At 55.3% G+C, this 20,983-nt stretch overlaps 1 protein-coding gene across 1 annotated transcript; it reads left to right on the top strand.

The window, feature by feature from the left end:
- Window positions 1-3,712: 3,712 nt before the first annotated feature.
- VOLCADRAFT_104447 (uncharacterized protein) lies at window positions 3,713-19,494 on the top strand (the record flags this gene model as incomplete). The annotated part of the gene is made up of 20 exons (XM_002949745.1): window positions 3,713-4,124; window positions 4,196-4,401; window positions 4,949-5,315; window positions 5,802-5,991; window positions 6,113-6,317; window positions 6,547-6,603; window positions 6,662-6,907; window positions 7,394-7,490; window positions 8,418-9,073; window positions 9,390-9,528; window positions 10,145-10,255; window positions 10,658-10,923; window positions 11,266-11,878; window positions 12,397-12,494; window positions 13,034-13,219; window positions 13,425-13,581; window positions 14,049-14,175; window positions 14,771-14,839; window positions 15,084-16,779; window positions 19,438-19,494. The coding sequence occupies exons 1-20, from the start codon at window positions 3,857-3,859 to the stop codon at window positions 19,492-19,494; spliced, it is 5,811 nt and encodes a 1,936-aa protein (XP_002949791.1). The 5' UTR covers window positions 3,713-3,856.
- Window positions 19,495-20,983: the final 1,489 nt, after the last annotated feature.

Raw genomic sequence — 20,983 nt, 5'->3', positions numbered from 1 at the left:
AAATTAAAATCACGAACATTTCCTGTCACTACGGTAGTTTCGTTCCGTAAGGGAACCAAAGGTCGAAAAGGCGAGGTAAGTTTTCCAACAACTTAGCCGTTTGCGCAAGTATTCATGGAGGACAGAGGGTTAATCCGCGACGTTAATCCGCACTGGAAATACACCCTATGATTGGTGCGGGAACGTCACTGAACGCAATCGTTGAACATTTGCAATAAGCGTTTAAGACTTATTATGCATCAAATTTTGCATTTGCACTTACTTACATGTTGCTACTTGTCATGTCGTTCAAGTTATGCCCCTTTGTCTGCCACTGAAGTCCTCCACATTTTACCTGAATTTCCCGGTTTTTCACAACCTAAAATGCTCATTGTGACTCTAAAATTATATGATGACGTGTTGCATTTGCCGTGACCCACGTATACAGTCAAGAATGCGTAATGTCGAAGGTGCCGCGACGCGTACGAATGCTTGCATTGTAGGGCGACATAAGTTTTTTTGTTTCCAATGGTAAAACGACTTCAACCTATTTCACCGTGAGAAGGAAACACTGAAGCTGTGGCACCCGCTTGCAGGTCCCGGCATCCGCTGGTGTCCTACATTATTTACCACTTGGGCCGATTTTCAGAAGCTTCGGATAATGCATCGACTTTACTCAGCTATTGATAATTGCTCGACATTCACGTCAACGATTACCGTGACGCGTCTTGATGACTTCTCACAGAACATCGAGGAACCTCGAGGAAAGCGGCGCAAAAGCACTAATGTAGGAGTTCATCACCTGGATGGAGGTAATAAGGTCACATTACGACATATCATAAATACGTCAGCTCATGGTTTAAACACTTGCTGCTGCACCGCACTAAATCCGGGGTATCAAGTGTCACAAGCGTGAACCAAATAATCAGGTAATAACGACAATAAGACAACCCTTATAGATAACCCTTATCCAAGGGCTAGCCAGTACACACGCGGAGGCAGCCAACAACCGGCAACCAGCAGTCGTGGATTTTATGCTCGCCAGGGGGATGAAGAGACAGGTGGAGAATATCAGAGCACAGCCTTGTAGGGGATGAGCTGTCAGTTTTCCGTTGCGCGTTGCTCCCCTATCAATGGAATCGGGTGAACCCCCCTACACTCGCCTCAACTAGAACCCCCCACAAAGCCAGGTGGGTGACCCCCTAAAGCATCTGTCCAAACGTAAGACGCTGCATGTAGGTAGGTAGGTAGGTAGGTAGGTAGGTAGGTAGGTAGGTAGGTAGGTAGGTAGGTAGGTAGGTAGGTAGGAGGCTGTCGGAGGGCAATAAAAGCAGCACCTTGCCCTGTCGTGTGGTTCTGGATGTGCCTGGGAGGCAAAACACGACCCCAGTGCGACTTTTTGAGGCTTCGGCGCTGCTCCCCTCCATCACGGTGGTGGCTTTGGCGGATCGAAATCAGCTTTCATTCGGCCCCCGACCTGCTACGGTGCTGTGGGCGGCTTTCATGGGACACCTTCAAACAGCACGCAGCCGCACATTATTGCTGCACAACGTTATTCGGCGACCCAGGCGGGTGCGAGCATCACGTGGCGCCCCTTGTCGCCCATCTGTACCGATACAGATTGCACCTTACACACACGCATACAGGCGAACCCCGTTCATACTTCCATAGTATGAACCGAATGGGGGCCCCCGCCAGCAGCACCTTCCTGGTCCTGAATGGCATGCTTGTACGGCATAGGCGGTTAGCCGGGGCCCGTGTTGTGGGAGGTTTTCATATCGCTCCATGTTTCCATAAGGCCTGGGTGACTCCTTGCGCTGACGGCTGATGCCGGAGGTGGTGCTGCAAGGATCCTCTCTCTGCAGTGTACGCCGAGTCGAACGGGGCGGGTTCTAGTCTTCTTGATTGGCCGTGAGCTAGGGTTCAACGAAGATGGTTAGCTCTCCAACGTCTCTGGCAGACTGCAATGGTGCTCCCACAGTTGTCGTTTGCGTCGGTTTAGACTTAGGGTTTTAACTAGGCTTTTTGCCTGGGTATGTGCCGTGCAGTTACATAGTCTGATCATGACGGCGAGGGTGAGGAGTCTGCCGTACGCACGTGTTTTGTCGATGATCATGACGGCAAGGGTGAGAATGATTGTGGAACCTGGTGAACGGTCAACAAGGGGTACTATCTGACGGCCGTACATGTTGTACTTGTCGTAATGCTGGCCAGCGGCAAACGTGTGTTCCCCCACAACGGATATCCTTCAAGGGGGGAACATGCGACCATGACACGCTCATGCGCCCGACACTCCATTAAGACGGGACGCTCGTCCTCCACAGCGCCCTTACGGCACTTACGTTCAACACGGGGGTTGCACCCCGGCTGACGTGCAAATGAGACATGTTGAGGTCCCAATGAAACTGAATCAGTAAGGGTGAGGTTGGGTCACATGCCGCGCCCATCCAAGTCAGGTAGTGACACGTGCCGTTACCCCAGGTTTCCCTGGACAACCGTCTCCCTGGTTAACTTCCGGACGGAGGATCCGCGCGGGGGTCCTCGTGGATCTCTGTCAACCGTCACTCGACTCCCACTTCGCCAACAACTACCGCCGAAACTCCTGAAGCACGTCATCAAACGATTGCTCTTGCCTCATCCGCATTGTTCGTGCTGCTGCGTACGTGCTGCTTGAAGTTGTGTCCCAGAGGTTCGAGGGTACGGAGAAGCTTTTACGCCCAAAAGTATACTTTTCGTTTCATTCCTCAAAATTAATCGGAGTCCAAGTAAGCCTATACGTCCTCAAATACTGCCCGCGCTAATGTCCAACCCCGCTTGCTCAAACGCTTACACAATCCAAAACCCTGCTTGGCCTGAAAATAACATAGCGCAATTGTGATGTCTCCGCAAAAAGTTGCGTGCTCGGTGGCAGGCTTGTGCCGACCACCTTGCGCAGGAAGATCTTCTGCACGTCTATCAGGGAGGCTGCCATGTCCCTTTCACGAACGTCTGCTGCACACTTCGTGCTACGAAACCACTTTTCCCACCTGCTTTACATCACAGCAGATTCTACTGTCGGCCCTGTACCCCTCCCTCCGCAGTACGGCAGTGCCTGCCGGCTTTCCCCCAAAAAAGAGTTTTTCTTGAGGCTGCCTAGCTCGTAATCCATGGCGATTACCGCGCGACTGTATGGGGATAATATCGTGCCTCATGTGACGATGATTTACATGCGCACGTGAGAATAGACTCATAGATTCCGAAGGCAAAAAAGGTACAGTAGCATGGCTCATACATTTAGCCATTCCATTTCAAAGCATGAGCAGCTGCTCATGCTTTGCTTCTATGTGCTATTGACTGGGCGATTGACTCATTCCCGTGGGTTTTGCGACGACCAAAGCTCCTAAAGCAAGCACCGATAATGATGTACAATCGCCCATGATGTCCCTTTTTGTAACTAATCGCAGTTCCGTGCGCTCGTCGCGAGAACTCTACTCCGATTAAGTTGCCCGTCTCGCAACCGTAACCAATGTTTGCAGCGTTTCGGAACACGTGGATAAAAATTATTTGGCTTTGCAGAGAAACTTGTGTCAAAGCCCGGGTGAGTGGTCTGGATAGCTTACCTAAACGCATGCCCGTATCCTTCGAGGACTAGCAGTACGAAAAGGTCCTGGCATGTTTCTGTCGTATTGCAAGTCCCATACGGGGCGTGCCTCAAATGATAGTCCTTCTGATCTTATGAAGTGCTTTAGTTTGGAGAAGAGCCATAACATGGCTTGGCACTAAATTTCCATGCCCTTACTTGCGGTCTTAAAGTTGAATACTTCTCGCACTATGTAATATGTTTACTCCATATGTATATTCGTGATGGAGGAAATTTATTACTCTGCGCACGGCTCAAATGCTTGGCCAAACGTGGCGTGTATGCTTGTTTCCCTTAACTGTCACTCTGGTACTGCAGCTCATATCAGCAGCTTTTTGCCAGACGATAACTTACAATTCTATGCCGTTCTCAGCCCTCCTTGGGGAAAATGGCGGCGTTCAACTTAACGGCAGTGCCAATATCACATCGGATAAAACGTTTGTTAACGGCAGCTTCATCATTAATGGGCAAACCGATGTATGGATTTCCTTACCCTCGTACTCAGGCGTGGTGCGTTTGGAAGCAGGTCAGTCTAACTTTTTACGAGCAGCCTGTCAAGCTCTACATACGTAACGCGTTTCAAACATTTCTTTACAGGAAGCAGGCTTCTACTTTCGAACATGGGTATCAACTTCAGTTTGTCAGGTTCATTGGACCTACCCTCCTTGCTGACTCCGTCATTTTTTGAGGTTGACCCGGCAGCAGCACTTGAACTCCGCAATGTTTCAGTGAATACGAATTGCGACACTTTATCTGCCCTTCGAAATAACTTGTGCGATCGCATGCCCGATCAGGACTACGAGGTACGCAGATTTCGGGAGGGGATTGAAGTGATGGATGGTGAACCCCGACCCGACCCAAGCCACGCCGTTAGCAGCCTTACGCACCGAGCCTTTGGCTATATCCTTATGGCGCTCGAAGGAGCGGGATTGGAGTTCTGAAGAACTGTTTGGTAGCGCCTACATGCAGCCGAAGGAATGCTCGTCCGTTACTCACCCACCACAATGCACATGCATTACAGCCATTGTTCCTTTTTCTGACGCCTGCTGATCATGGCCTAGGTCAGGGAGTACATAGCCAGCTTCCGGCGTTGTTCCCGGCGACCGCCCCCCGCGGGCTTAAAGCTGTGTACCCAGCATAGCCCCGGTACCGTGAAATAGCCGTTATCGTAGCGGCAGGTGGTCTTGCCGATGAACCCAATGTCCAAAACCCACTTCACTCATTCCTTGCAACAAAGGAGGGGGAGGGCCTTATGAACGCCCCTCTGGCAGTCGGTACCCAGCGGACTGGCTGTTTCCAAAACTTCTTAACTGAAACAGGTGCAGCTGTACTTCACCGTTGTCCCTGCAGATCTGCCCCTGGAGTTTGCGGATTGTGAACTTGGTCGCGCAGAACACAACAACCCTGATTGCGCAGAACGTCACCCTGCGCTGCGGCTTCTCCGCCACCAACTCCACCTTCACCTATACACTCATGGGCTCGGATCGCCCGCCGTCGAGCGATTCAGACCTGGAAACAACGGCAACTATGACTATTCCGTGCGTCTCCTGGCGTGTGACAACGTACGGGGACTTTAGGAATGTCATTGCCTCGCATCCGAACGTGCAGCCGCAGGCTTTCTACGTGTTCATATTGACCAACGTGACCGGAAATCGTTCCGATTTATTCTCAAGTAAATTACTCGTCCCGAAGAACAAGATCAGCATTTTGATTACCGGTGCGTCATTACTGGTTGTTGGGTTCTTGGGTTACCCAGTACGGCACGGCGGGTAGTGTTCCTGCGGTCAGCAGCCCGGTCGCTGTGGCGGGCCACCTTTTGACGACATGCTGCGGGAGAGCGGCCAGTGTGTGCGGTGTGTATGTATGTATGTACGTTAGTATAGCCAAAAAAGGCTTTCAATTTTGGTATAGCGCAGTGCAGCGTGGTAGGGTACAGTACGGTGAAGAGGTATGTGATAGTCGGAGTGTGGGACAGCGGCTGATGGCCCCCCGCATGGGGGCGCATGCACGGTGAAGATGGACAGTCAGCGGAGGGGGGGGATGTGAACCCTCCGTTGCCGCAATAAGGAAACAGTTTTGCAGCTGCCCCGGCAGATGAACCCATCATCCAGCCAGTCAGTCAGATAGGCAGATGAGGCTTGATGGCTCTGCTGCTGCACGCACCGTGCTGGGCTCTCCGCTTCCGCCACTGTACGGTCCGCAGGTCGCCCAGACGTGCCGACCCAGCTCGACCTTCGCCACATGGTCGGCATCATCTCCCTGTCCGGCATTACTTCTGACCCTTCTCGTGTCGATATTCGGGACTTGACACTCGTCAACATGGAGTACGGTCCCAGCTCTCAGTACCCTTTGGCACTTGTGAAGGCGGCTCTCTGGTTTCTGGATTATCCCAGGTGGGCAATGTCGGCTGCCGTACATGGAGCCGTGTCCGTACATGCTCGTACGCCTGTACTGCACGTAACCACAGGCTTGCTCCCAGTGGTGACGCCGTTTTGGCTACTCCTCTATCCGCAGAGTAGACAATATCTACACCCCATCCTCCATCCGCGTCAGCCTCACCCGGGTGACTCTGGTCGTGTCAGACACGGAGCTCTGGTGGTGGCGGGAAGTACTGGAGAGCGCCATCCGCAGCAACGAGACGGCCGTCGACGGGGGCTCCCTCATTCAGTACTTCGCGCCGGGGTTAGTGGTGGATCCGGAGGACGTCGGCAATCTACAGGTCGGACGCGAGGGGGCCGAGGCCGTGTGTGTATAACGCGTGGGGCGGTTTGGAAGAACCCATAATCTGAGATAGTTCACGGAGCAGCCATGCACATATGCAGATGGGGTGGATAGGGCCGCACGCGGAGAGTGTTGGATCCTCCGAATGAGCGCGTTATGTTATCCGGTGCCACTCCAGGGTGGCCGGTCGATGCACGGTGTCCTGGCGCATGGTGCACTGCCGACAGATGACACTTGTAAACAGCCGAGTATATCGTATTGATGATGTGCGGCTTGAGATGCTGGTATGTGGGCTATCCCGGCTGTGTGCATGCTTGCTTTTCCACGCTCCGTATATCGCAGGTGCCGTACTGGGAGTGGGCATATGGTACGACAACCTGGACGAACTGCTCCCTTACCGCGACGCCACTTGTCGATACAGCACCACTGCTGTTCCCTACGAGGTCGGACTTGTTGGCCACGCTGGCGCCGTACGGCCAGAACGGCCCTGTACAGCTGTCCACCGTACGCGTTGCACAGCAACGGTTGGACGCCAGCATGCTCACCTTGGGCCCTACCGTAATGTTGCCGTATGATACACAATTGTCGGTACGTTTGCCTGTCGGCCCTGTGCGGGTCCACCTGCTCCCGCTTTTTTGGGGACCCGCGTTCATGTGCTATTGCCGCAAACCGCCCCCATACAGTAGCTGTGGTCAACTCACCGGCAAAAGAACTGATAGGCTTACTACTACTACTACTACTACTACAAGTACTACTACTATTACGGACATGTTGTGTATCCAAATCCAACGGACAATGGCAAATCCCCCACTGCTTATTGCCAGGGAGGGAGCAGTGGACGAATTTGGCCAGTGTAGTTCTTGTGCGGTCGGCGTCTTGGGATTTGAAAGGTCATGGGGCATTTGGCGGTGGTAAGGCATTTGGGACTGGCTTCGTGAAGTAGCAGAGAGGCGATTAGGTCGCAGGGCAAGGGCGGGCAAGGCAAGGCAAGGGCGAGGCAAGCCGCTTTGCTTTCCTGACCTCCGGAGCAACCCTTCTTGTAATGTATTGCGCCTTCGGGGCGGCGTCCCGCAGACCAGCCTCACGTCGTCGCGACCAACCCTTGGCGACAATCTCACGCTTTGGGGCGAGCCGAGGGGTGTTCGCATTTTGGACTTGATGGGCCTGTCAGGTAAGGAGGGATGCGGACTGAGACCCTTTCTGAAGTAGCGATGGTGGTGGATGGGGCGGTGGTTGAGGTAATTGCGGCGTGACATGATGTGACGCACAACGGGATACGATCGCCAGTAAGGTTAGTGACGGGTAGCAGCCATAAATCATCATTTATCACGCGGCGGCGTGCAATGCTAATTCCACTTTCTTTGCGTTGCGTGTTGTGTTGCTCCAATGAGGGGGACCCTAAGGACCCTAAGGATTTGAGGCTGCGGGAGCTCATCGGGATGTACTTTTGGCGTGCTCTCATCTGAGCATTCCGTCTTCATCGACTATCGACTTACCTGAAGGGGTGGTGTTACAAATAACCGAGTAACCGAATGACCTGCGGGTACTGCCGCCCGCACCCAAACACTGGTTAATTCCCCGCGGTCGCTGCCTGCTGAGCCCAATCCGCCGCATGGGCGGTTTCCATGATACCCCTTTGTGTCGTCACTCTTGCTTGGTATCTTGCTTGGTATGCAGGACGCCAGCAGTGGCCTGCTAATCGGCGCACAGTGCTCTACTAGCACTGTGCAAGCGCCCCAGTTGGCCGCGACTCTTCCTTGCTTGTATACTGTTCCACTCGTGGAACGGTATACAATTAAGAGGAGGGCTGTGCGTTGTTGTACACAACACCGCACAGTCCTCGCTCTTTATTGTTATTAGGGTCTAGTAAACTAGGACCTCTATGCGTCTGTCTCATATGTCGCTTCATGGCTTTACTCCGGTGCTAAAAGACGGCGACGCTCTATTTGCGGCTATGTTAACTGCAGCGCCGCTTTCATTTTAACCCGCATTTCAGCAACGTTTCGACGCGTGCCAGATTAAAGCTCTACGTTGCCCTCGAACTTCGTTTCGCCGTTTCGGCCCCGCGCTGTCCTCGCGCGTGTTTTGTCCCCATCAGGTGTCATAACAGTGCCGCCGTACACGGTCCTAACTCTACGCTTCTTGACTCTGGTGAACCTGGGCGCGGGGGAGCGAGGGGGAGCACAGCCGGCTGTGCTTCAGAACTACACGCTGATGTTCTGGGCCTTCAACCGCACATTGCTGCCCGGTTCAGGGTCCTCGTCGTCGTCGTCCCGCAGGGCGCTGTTATCGTCATCTCTCTCGTCGGACGATGGTGGTGCACTGGGGCAGGTTACCCCCCGTCCACCGGCGCAGCTTGACCACCGACTGACGCCGCTTGGGCAGGGCGTTGACCGGCTGCAGCGCAGTCGTGGGGGCAAGGTGTCGCAGCGACTGGAGCCCGTCATGGAACACAGCCCGTGGCCTCCTGTTCGTAGGGGTATTACGAAGGGGGGGAGGTTACGGAGGCACCTGTTGCAAGCCGCCACGAACGGCAATCCTGGCGTGGGTCCTTCTTCTTCTGGAGGCAGCAGCAGCAGCAGTGCCATTCCCGTGGGTCCTTTCCGAACATGGTTGAGGCTAGAAGAAGTGGTTCTCTACATACCGCCATTGGAGTGTCAGCTCTTGTACGAGTTGGTGACGAGCAACAGGACGTCCCTGGCAGTGTCACCGGATGTGGTGGACTGGCTACGCGGGGTGTTGGCGACGGCGCAGGTAATACGGCGCCTTAACGCAGTCCGACTGCTACCCGGTTTGGGGGGTTCAAGGGATCGGTTCTTGCGATTATTTGTCCGTCTGTCATGTAGGTGCTCGATTGCATTACGGGTTCTGATGGGTATGAGCCCCCCGTAGGCCGGGGTGCAATGATGAAGAGGTACCACAGGTCTGCATCCGTACCTTAAAAGAAGCGGCGGAGCACTGCCATTGATCCGCCCGTGCTGGTGCATCTGAGAGGTCCACGCCGGGCTCCTGTACACACACCCTACATGCCTGGCGCTTCATGCGCTTCCATCTTCCTATCGGCCTTCAGGTTACGCGCACAACCTCTACAGTGATCACGTTTTCGTTCCTTACCTGGATGGGAGTCGAGGCAGTCGACGTCACCATTTCTTCATTGGTGAACGCGGCTGTAACCTCGCTGCAACCGATAGGCAGCATTTTCGTGTCAGGTGAGGTGGGCGGGGGTGTACTGCTGCGGCTGCCATAAACCCGTTTGCCATCGGGGGAAGAGAGAGAGAGAGAGTATGTAGCGAAATAGTACATATTCATACTAGGGTTAGGCGCTAATGGTAATGCGCGATCATTGCCCCCGGGAGATCCCTAGATCGAGACCTGCCAGGGTCGAAAACCCTTCCGATGGTGGAAGGTATTGCGCCCCTAGTTGATGGACGGTGGTGACCTGGGATACTGCGAGCCGACCAGGAATGGAGTTGGGCCGCTGTTGACCCGGCAGATTCCGTTGGATGCTGGTGGTGGATGCGGAACTTGAGCGATCCACTGAGAAGTTGACTAGGGTGACTGGATGAGGGTGCCCTAGTCAAGGCAGGGTTTCGAAGGGTAGCTGCCACGGGTGAAGATATACCCCCCTGTTTCACACATCATATACATTGAGATCAACCGGGCAATTGCCTCAGGTACCAGGTTCTTTGCCTTTGCCACTACTGCCTGGTGACATGGCATGTAACCTCGATGGGTGCACCGGTTCCTACAAGGTCGTTTCCGTCGGGTACACCTTGGCCGTGGCGATGGATTGTGGCTTTCACCCCTGGCTGCCTCGTGCCGCAGGGCCTCCACGAGTACCTCCACCCGCATCCTCGCCGCCGCCATGGTCACCGGGGCTGGCAGTCCCACCCCCGGCCACAATCTATCCGCTGCCGTCGGCGTCCAAAAACACCGGTATGAAGTTGAAACGCGTCGCTGCGTCCGCGATCGTCTCTTTCTGTGGTTGATTTGCGTGCAGCCAAGGATCTTGAGTTACGGGCCACAGTAAAGCCAACATGACAGGCAATGTAGGCTTGTGCCATTGCAGCCTTTCCATGATGTGGATGTTTCACTATGGGCACACATACACACACATACACACACATACACACACATACACACACATACACACACAGCCGTGGCGCTCCCGTGCTGCTAGAGAAATGAGTGATGTGCCCCTAGTGCCGTTTGGTCGATGCCATACATACCTCCCCCTCATCCACATATCGTATGCCATGTAGCTTTGGATTCCGATCTCGCCATTATTATGCCATGTCTTAGCTTCGCCTTCCGTGCTCTTTTACTTTGCTCGGCCAGCGTCAATCGGATTCCCGCCTTCGAGCGGCCCTGGCGGCGCGGCGGTGGTGGTTCACAGCGACATACACGTGGAGTCCGTGAACCCCGCCAGCTCTGTCGTAGGACCGGCCGTCGGGAGTGTGGCCGGACTGCTGCTGCTATGCAGTGTCTTCACCTTCGCGGTCATGTACGTGCGACACCGCCGAAGGCTTTCCCAGGCTGCAGATCCCAGCAAGGCGAAGGATCTGGGCGTGGCGGTAGACGGAGGGGCCGGCGATGAAGGCCAGGTGCGGTGGAGTGATTCTTAAGGGGCGGGAGCTGTATATGCAGTAGAAGATTGAGAAGGCGACCACTCAGCACGTGGCGGATCTGCACACAAGGAATCTGCCCTAGGAGCGGTCGCACCAGCACGTGTCGAAAGATGCCGTGGGCCGTGGGTTTTTGCCGCTCTAAATTTGAGGCGCTTTAGCTATGGACGCGATGGACCTGTGCAGTCATCATACACAGCACATCACCTCTACATGCGAGGATATGTTCTATCTGTATAACCCCGCTTTCGTGCAGCTGCACCGTCGCCAAGTGCGGCCAACACTCATCCCGCCTGTGTACGTTTCCATGCCACAACGCAGACCCCCTCGCGCAACGCAAACGGATGCAGCAGCCCAATGGAGCCCCCCAAAGCCACCATCCAGCCGCCACCACCTCCAGGCCCTGACGCGGAGACTGCGGCTGCTGCCAGTGCGCCTCCGGCCGGCCAGGGCCCCGGCGGGCGCAAGGACGCAGCGCAGCCGGCGATTCAGCCCGTGACAGAAGAGGACATGCACCGCGACGATGGGCCTCCTGCGGCCGCAGCTGCCGGCAGCAGTGGCAAGCCGCCCGCTTTCCCGCCTCAGCGGCCGCCAAGGCAGCGCAGGTCCAGGGAGTCGAACATAGCCAGTGGGAGGGGACAGGGCACACGCAGGTCCAGACCTGTTGAGGGCATTGGTTCCGCAGCCAACGCCGGTCGGCAGGGAATTCCGGGCCATTCCCAGCCTTCAAAGCAGCAGCAGCAGCACGCGCGGGGATCGGGCTCCGCCGCCAGCGGCAGCAGCGGCGGCATTGCGTCGGACACAGTCCCTAGCGACCCGCGCACCGAGTTGTACGCCGCGCTGGCGGCCTTCCAAAGCGAGTTTGGCGAGCAGCAGCGGCAAATTACAATCATTTCGCAGTTGGGGGCAGGAGCACATGGAGTGGTGTACAGAGGTGAGGGGCTGCCGCCGGGGAAATGGAGAAGCAGCGAAATTCCTCACTGAAAAAGGACATTTGAAGATTTTATTGAAAGGCATGCGCTGTGTGGCTTATTGACCTTGGGGTGATGAGAGGGTAAGTCACACACACGTGGAAAGGGAAATCATGGTCATTGATTGCAGAGGGTTCATCGAATCGCTAGACGTTCCATAGCAACAGGCAGGGCTTTTTCTCTCTTTGAAACTCCGTCCTGGATGTTTCCGGCCGGGTAAGCACCTGCACCTTTTGCCTTGCGCAATGCGGTGTTGGATAGTGGGCCACATGATCTCCTTCGGTGCGCTTAAACCATGTAGCATGCCACTGTGCCTCAATAGTGTGTTTAACCTTTGACCTAAGTGGTCCTTCGGTTGTGTTACCAAGTAATGGCCAGCCAGTCCGCACCCAGCCAGCCAGTTTGGAAAGCCAGCCAGAAGCGCCAGACGTGTTTCTCTAGCCGGGTCTAACTTCGCCTGGCCCCCAACCCGATCCGCCAGCGGAATGGCGCGGCCTCGAGGTGGCCGCCAAGACACTGCTGTTCCAGGCATTCTTGGGCAGCAACGGAGATGAGGGCGGGAACTCCTTGAGGGAGCAGGTAGGAGGAGTCTGGGGAATGGAATTTGTACTCTGCGCTGAAGGCGGTTTTGCGCTATTGATGTGTTGTATTGTGGGCCATGGCAAGCTGAGCCAAGCGGTTCGACGGGTGGGTGGGAATGAAACAAAAAGGTGGGCCTTCTCAAGGAGGCATTCATTCTTGTTAAAGGTTTAGCTCGGAGGGAGAGTCATCCGGTTGCTATAGCTACTGTGAGGAACCTGCGCATGCGGAGCAGCAGCAACAGCAGTGGAAGAGGCGCTGGGGGCACACTTCGTCGAGAGGTCAAATGACCCTCTCAAGTTGTGTGCTGTGTTTATTTCGCTGGGCTTTGTTATTCAAAGTTTTCCAGGACCGTTGTGGATTTTTAAGATGGCGACCCGCCAACTCAGGGGTGAGCGCTCGGCCATCCCACCGTACGAGTACCGCTTCGGCTGTGCCGCCACTCCTCCCGTCTGCGGCCGTTCAACCGTTGAGTTTGAGCCCTCTCCGACACCAAGGGACAACCCCCGCTCCCCCTCCCTCTGTTCCCATCCGTACAGGCCATGTTGGAGGCCGCTATCGCCACTACGCTGTTTCATCCCAACGTCATCAACACGTACTCTTATGACATCAAGCCGCTGCGCATGTGCCCGGCGCCCACATCCTCCACCCACTCGTCAAGGGCGGAGACGGTGGTGTCATCCGAAGGGGGCAGCATCATGGACTGGAAGCTGTATATCATACAGGTGGGTGAGTAGTCGCATGGTGTTCTCCTGTCCCCATGGGCTTGAGGGGGACCCACGCAGCAGCATATCCCACCGCATCCCAGGTCCGGCATCACAACCGCCCTGGGCCCCCATCCCATCTCCACAAACAAGCGATGGCACTGGGCGGGGCCCCGTCCATGTCAGCCGCGCCGTCCACTCGGGTGTGCAATGCAATGCAATGCAGGAGTATTGTGATGGTGGCACCCTCAAGGACGCTCTGGACGGGTCCCGCTTTACGAACCCTGAAACGGGGATGTCGTACACGGAGACGGCAGTGCGCGTCGCCATTGAGATTGCGTCGGGCATGTCGTACATCCACAACCGAAACATCATTCATGGAGGTACGGCGGGTCGGCGGACGGGCGGCGTTCCGTCCTCAGCGCGTCGCATGCATGGGGGGTGTTGCTGGGTAAGAAAAGCTTGTTGAAGTGTTTGGGGTGTTGGGTGTTGGCAGGAGGATGGTGGATATCGGGATCTAGTCGGCGTCTCCTCGGTCTCCGGTCCGGCTGGTTGGCTGACCGGACCCAACAAAAAGCTTACACGCTAGCAAACTAATAAGAGAAGTACCTGCTTGGCTGGGGTCAAGACTGCTGGGCTTAAGCGACATTACTGTAGTCGTGTACGAGGCATGCAAGGGGAAGGTTCCTCTCGGGCAGGAGGGGATCTCTGCCGGCGCCCCCCACCCGGTGAACTGAACCACAGGGAAACAAGGCGAGGAAATACGCCGCTCATGCGGGCAACAATTTGTGCGGCTCTGTTTGACTGACTGACTGACTCGCTGGCTGGTTGGCTGGTTGGCTGGTTGCAGATCTCAAGCCTGCCAACATCCTGCTGCGCTCCAACAGCTCCTCGCCCTACGGCTACACAGTCAAGATTGCGGACTTCGGCCTGGCTCTCAAACTGAAAGCCGGGGAGAGCCACATCAGCAACATCAGGTAGGCAGAGGACGTCCTGGCGCGTGATCGTCCGGGCGCCACTGCGTTTGCGAAATACGGCTGGGGGGACTGCAGGGCCCCAGCGGTGTCAGCGGGAAGGCAACCCCGCAGGAATGGGTCGTAACGACGTTGCACGTCAGGCTTTGCTTAATGTACGGATGATAACTCCATAGGCGGCTGGGTGCAAATTGCTTGGCACGGAGCAGCCGTTGGGGGCCACCCATCGCCAGTCACATTCATGCGCTCAGAGCCGAGGACTCAATCCGGAGTCCTGGGTCCTACTCCTTGTTTCCTTGTGCCTTGACAATGCGTTTCGGATGCCATGATTGCAATGGGAGACAACCACGGAAGATGTTTTGCATAAGCGGGACGCACTAAGCTGCGCTTCGGCTTGTACCTCGCGTGCCTGTAAGGCGGATAGCCAAGCCAGCACCATGCCTCCGGCCCGCCGTGTGCTCACCAGTGCCACCAAGAGGCTACTGACGAACTTGCTGACGTGCATACATACATGGCCAAGGGGGCCGCTGGTGAAGCTTAACCACCCTGTAACAACATCATACATGGCCGCCGCCCCACCGGTGCAACTGTAATCCAGGCGCGGCACCCCCTTCTACATCGCCTCGGAGCTGGTGGAGGATGGCCGGGCGACGACCGCCTCGGATCTGTGAGTCACACCGCGCCGCGGCATGCAGGATACGAGCTGGCGCACACACGCTGAGCTGTCTGTCGTGGAATCGGCCATGCGTTCCCTTCCGGCTCGCCGTTGAATCGCGACATCTGCCGTGTTTTTTCTGACGTGTTGTTTCCACCGTTTCTGTTGTGTTCTTCTACTGCATTGTGCACTAGTGCACTTTGGTTTTTCAGCAGCTTGCGGACCCCTCTCCCTCGCCGGCCCGCCCGCCTCCCAGGTATTCATTCGGCGTTATTCTTTGGGAGCTGCTGCACGGCTCCACCGTCGCGAGGCGCCTGCCGTTGCGGCGCCGCGTCCCCAACCTGCCGGCTGAGTTCTACACTTGGCCCCCCGACTGCCCGCCTGCCTACCGTGACCTCGCGAACGCCTGCCTCAGCTCCAACCCTGCTTCGCGACCTCGCTTTAATCAGGCCCTGGAAGCGCTGACAGGGGTGCTGCAATTGTTGCTGGAGGCCAAGCCGCAGGAGCAGCGGCGGCGGCAGGAAGAGCAGGAGAAACGCCGGCGCCTGGCAGCGACGGAAGCAGCAGCGAAGGCGACGGAGCAACAAGCGCAGGGCAAGGGGCAGGGGCATGAACAGGAGCACGCAGAGAATCTTGGTGCCCAATATGCGCAGGAAAAGGTCGCTGCTGCGGCTGACTGCTGCGCAGCTAGTGGAGAGGCTGTGAAACAGTCGCCCTCGGTGCTGCGGTCGTTTTCCTTCGCAGTTGCGGTGCGACAAACCGAGGTCCTATATCACAAGGATCATCTTCAGGACTGCAAGGACCAACCCGATGGAACTGACTCTGAAGGCAGAAAGGGGATTGGCGGTCCGTCTGGCAGCACGGCACGGCAGGGAGGCGCCGGCAACGGAGCAACTGTACTGCCAAACGGGGGCGGCATTGCGGTTGTTGGGAAGAGGTCGGAGGCCATGGACGCCGCAACAGGTGCGGCAGCCGCTACCGCAGACCACCAAGGAGCCGCCGGTATTACACCAATGATGACCGCGGAGAGCAGTGCGACGGCACCCGCCTGCACCCCGCAGCATCCGGAGCAGCCCCCTGGTAACGGAGGCGCCTTCCCGCGACCCCGACATGCGGAGCAGGCGCCGGCGGGTACTGAGGCGCCCGGGGCCACCCTAGCGGAGGGCACCCTAGCGGCGGCAGCGCGGGGCGTGGGGCCCGCCGTCCAGCCGCAGGAACATGGCCCATATAAAGTCCCATTTGGCGGTGCGAGGCCTTTACAATTGCCCAGACTTGCGCGGGCGGCATTTGCTGATGCTGTGGCGGCGGCAGGGCCGGAGGCTTCGGTAGCGGTGAGCTCATTAGCGGTTGCGTACCACGGGGAAGGTGGTGACTTCCCACCTGCGGGTGGCGACGGCAAGCCGGCTTCGGACGCTGTGGCGCAGTCGGGGCAGCCAACAGGAGGTGTGCCGCATTCGCATCAGGAGCAGCGGACATCACGCTCGGTGGACGCCGATGGGCCCCTGGGCGACGGGACTAGGGTTTCGGGAGGAATGTTTCCAGCGGCCGGTACTGCTTTTGGCCCGATTGCAATCGGCAATGCGCGCAAGGCCTCTTGGGACGCGGCCTTGTATGCGAACCACCCCGATAACGACCACGCGGACTCAGTCCATTCTTCCGAACACTCCGACACGGACCAGGGCGCCGCCGGTATCGGGGTCCGCCGGGAAGCCCCTCCTCTATCCTCCATGCCTGGCGCTTCATCTTCTGCCACCACCCATCCTAGGCCTGGCGCTCCCTTGACCGCTGCTGCCGCCGCCGCCGTGCTGGCTGCCTTGGCTGCCTCTATGAATAATACGACCACACTGGACCCGGACACTGCTGGGATGCTGGATTCTTGCCTGGGCAGCACCGAAGCGCACGCCATGGACCGCGGCCTGATGCTAGACCTCATGCCCGCGCTCAGCAACCAGGTGCGCAGCAGCAGCCTCAACACGGCGCTGGACCCGGAGCTGGCAGCTGCGCTAGAGAATATGCTGCGAGCCCAAGGTATTTGTAAGGACGGGGTGCCGGGTGTGGAGCCTGGTGGGGTGGCAGGCTCAGAACTGGGAGGAGGCTGGGTTGATTTGGGTGGGCAGGATGAGGTTCATAGTCCGAGATTGGGTTCCTGAAGGGCTTGGATGGGGAGAGAAATGTGTGCAGAACATTTCTGCGTGGCATCAGCTTCTCAGCAGCCGTCCAGGATTCGACAGCACGCAGTCGAGGTAGATGTTGCTGTTCCTGTGGGTGCAGTTGCTGCTGCTTTGGGTTGGCTACGTTTCTGGAAATGACGATAATGTCTGTTGGAAGGCGTTTTGATTGTTGAACTAGTTGTTTGACTGAGAACAACTTGGAGTCTTGTTTCGTATAGTGTTCCTAGTTGTCCGATGGAAATTCCTTATCTATTGCCTGCTTAGTAAAAGCTAATGGAGTGTTTAACGCAGGTCCTTTGTGAACAAACATTGCTTCACTATAAATTAGTTGTGGAAGTGGGCCCTCGTATCATGCTCTGACAAACGACAGTGCCGATTTTTTGCATCTTTATATGTGCGTGCGGAAAGTACCCTGCTCGCAGCCTTGAAGGCGAAGACGGTGCCCTCTGCTGCACCGGCCCTGACCATGAATTGCAACCGAAAGCTGTTGACTTAGGTGGTGCTGACTTAGGGTTCTCTTTCCGTGGCGCATCCGTCCCCATGCGTTGAGATGTAATGGTCGAGATGGTTGCAGCCAATCAACTGGGTCAGCGACAATATCGCTCCGGATTACTTGTGCTGGCTGGCGCGCCAGTCTTCGGCCATCAAGCAAGGAAGCGGCTGCTTGGCCTTTTTGTTTGCTGTCCGTGTTCAGTTCCCTGGACGTTTCCAAAGTTCTTCCTTTTGCGCAAGCCGTGCTTGAGCGCCTGGTTAAATGCTTGAATATTCAGGATTAATGACCGGCAATGAAGGGGACGTAACCGTGCTAATCGTACGACTACGGCCCCATGAAGGTCCCCGGGCCTGTTGCTGGCGACATCTGGCAGCGCCCTGCGGCTACTATGCTGTCATCATGGCTATTCTCTGAGGAAATTGTATCTTATTTTCGAAGTTGGTTTGGTAGTATCGGGGCTTACTGTCAACCTGCTTTACGAAGCTTTGAAAATTTTGTTGATGCAATTGGTTTGTTGTTCTAGGGGAGCACAAGGGCAAGAACACCGTGGAACATATTCCTGCACCCGGCTGCTTTCGTTGAATCGCTTAACCAGGCGCTGCCTTGTTGTGCTTGCAGGTCGCTATGGAATTCAATAAATTATAAATTATGCGCAACCTTTCTTGCATAATAACTTCGTTTAATGGTGTGAAGGCAGTAGCAATCACGCTTTTGGAGGACGCGTTAAATGTTTGCCGGCTGATCCAGGGTTCTTCACCAGGTTACCCAAATATTTCGGTCGTGCCCGAAACCCTCTGAATAACCTTTCGGGGCCCTCCTCGAAAGTTTACCTGTCAGCCTGGCAGGTTTTTCGGCCGAAACTGTCTGAAGCGGTTTTCGGGGCAAAGTTTAGCTGGATTCTATCGTAACATGCTGGGACGGCGGAATTAACAGGTGTTTGACTTTATTTTGGAACATGTCACCTGGGGCCAGTCGTCCAGGCAAGGATTTTACCCAAATCCAAGGAGGCGTCGCTCCTTATCCACCTCTGCAGCAATCGCCTCCACCACACCTGCCACATCATCATCATTATCATCATGCGTCTCATCGTTGCCAGATTCTCGTTCTCGACCTCCTCGTTATCAGAAGTGTAGTAGGCCTCAGCAATTTCACTGCCCACACTGCCCTCATCATCACTTTCATCAGGCAGAACACAGTCACCCATCTTGGCAATACGGTGCAGGAGCCCATCCGGGTTCTATGCAACATACTCCTCAGCAGCTTTAACCACAAGGGGCTTGCATTTCATATCCACGGTTGGACCGAGTAATCCAACACGCATAAGGGAATCAATGGACGGGACAGACAGCCGGTTACGCAGCCTGTTCTTGATAATGCGGTGGACACTAAATGTGTGCGATCCAGCCGCAATGCACATTTGCACACGTTGTTTGACTGGTGACCAAGCGGGCCTTACACTGCAAGCCCGATTTCCAGGCGCCTTCCGCGCCCGGAAACATGCAGATTTACACTTAAATATCTTTCCCCAGAAATACCTTCGGGAAGCTTCGGCGGGGGCCCCGAAGAAATGCTTCAAAAGGCCGAAAATCCTTTCGGGATGCTCCGGGGTGCACAAATTTTCCTTTCGGGCAAAATGGAAAAATCTCAAATTTTCGGGTCCGATTCGGGGCGAAGAACCCGGGCCGGCTCGGCAAGTAAGTCCGGCCATGCCCTCCTTACCGCAGATCTTATGACTGCCTCTGCGCATCCAATGGATGTGGTCCTCGCTGTCAGCTGTCCAGGTCGTCAGCCTTGTCGCAGGGCAGGGGTTACGCTATCCGATGAAGGAGGAATTTCACGGGAGGAACTTCACGGCAACAGCGAATCACTAAAACCGTCTGGGTCGCCATCAGCGCGCGCAGGTTCCAGCTGAAACTGTGATTGCAACGTCTATGACGATACTGCAGGTCAACGACCTGAAGATGCCACAGCAAGCTCAGGGTGCAGTGACTCTAGGCGGGTAAACCTAACAGTCTCTCAGTTTACTTGACGATTATCAGCGATACCAGCAACATGCATCCATGTAAAAAGCAACTGCAAGTATGTATGCTACATACACAATATGTGCCCGGTACACACTTTTATGTACATACTATGCTACATACTTTTATGTACCGGCAGCATTCGTGCCAAGTGATAGCGGCTGCCGAGAAAGTGCAAGGATGTCCTAGGAGGGAGAGATATAGCGGACTGATGGGAAAAACTTACAATAAGGGAAAGCAAACGAGAAGTCAACGGGAAAAAATATTTTTCTAATTTATTCAAATGGCCTCACCACGACAAGATTGGGGGTATCTGTTATGGCGAAAGACGAAAAGCCGTTATACCCTTTCTTAAAGGGTACAAAGGGCCTGCTCTTTTTGGCGGATTTGGTAACTGGCTGCTACCGATTATGATCGGAGCTTCCCACGATTAAAAAATATTAGCTTTTGACTTAACCCTCCGGCCTACTAGCTGGTATATATATTACATAAAATCGGAACGCTCTGCATTAAAACCCTCGCATTTTGTATGTGTACGAACAGTTTCTTGGTCGCTCGTCCTTGCATCACGTTTGCGCGAGTTTGTGTCCAGTGAAGTTAGTACGGCCTGGCCAGGTTCTTTTTGACTAAGGACCACAGGGTTGTCTGGGAGACATTCCTAGGGGCCCTGCATCCGACCCGTTCGGGGTCCCCTGTAACAATCACGTTCTGCTTAACAAAACTTCAGCGTCCAGAGCCGGTGAAATCCGCGCTTGTATTTACACGAGCTGGTTAATCTTGTGTTTGATGTTTTACGGCAGTCCGCCTTTAAGCACGAACATCATTATGGCCGAAAATATATGTGGAGGGATGCCCATCCCGCACTATGCGCCATTTGACCAGCTGGTCCGCATGTTATTGGCCCAATAATGGGAACGCCTGGTAACCGGCCTCGATTACCAGGCTATAAGGTTACTGGGTCGTTAACGGGCTAGGGTCGTTAATCGGCCAGTTACCCGTAATCAGGCTCCATTACCGGGGTGGTTTACCAGGTCGTTTATCGGGCGGCCAGTTACAAGAACGTCCCCGGTAATGGGGCAATAACATAGATATTATCAGGACGATAACCGACCAAACTCTTACACATTAAACAGCGATTACCAGCTCAATAGCGTGTTCATATTATCCCGCTAACATGCCGTTAACGGGATAACATGAACCCGCTGATGGTGTGACCTATACCGTCCTATGCTGTCCGTTAACATGCTGTTAACAGACAGCATAGGACGGTACAGGTCACACCATCAACCCCTGCTGTCAGCTCTCATTTGCACTTCGAATGGCAGACTCCCTCATACACAAAGCATTGCCCAATGGCCTACTACAACCTGCTCACATCTCTCAATCGGTACCACGAGGACTAGAGGCCCTTCTTTACTCAACATTGAGAATCACTTGAAACTACAGGCGCCCTCCAGGTTCCTGATCACTG

The sequence above is a fragment of the Volvox carteri genome, assembly GCF_000143455.1.
Source record: "Volvox carteri f. nagariensis unplaced genomic scaffold VOLCAscaffold_15, whole genome shotgun sequence".
Classification (NCBI taxonomy): domain Eukaryota; kingdom Viridiplantae; phylum Chlorophyta; class Chlorophyceae; order Chlamydomonadales; family Volvocaceae; genus Volvox; species Volvox carteri.
The sequence above is the reverse complement of the archived record's forward strand: the minus strand, read 5'-3'. Positions and strand labels throughout refer to the sequence as shown.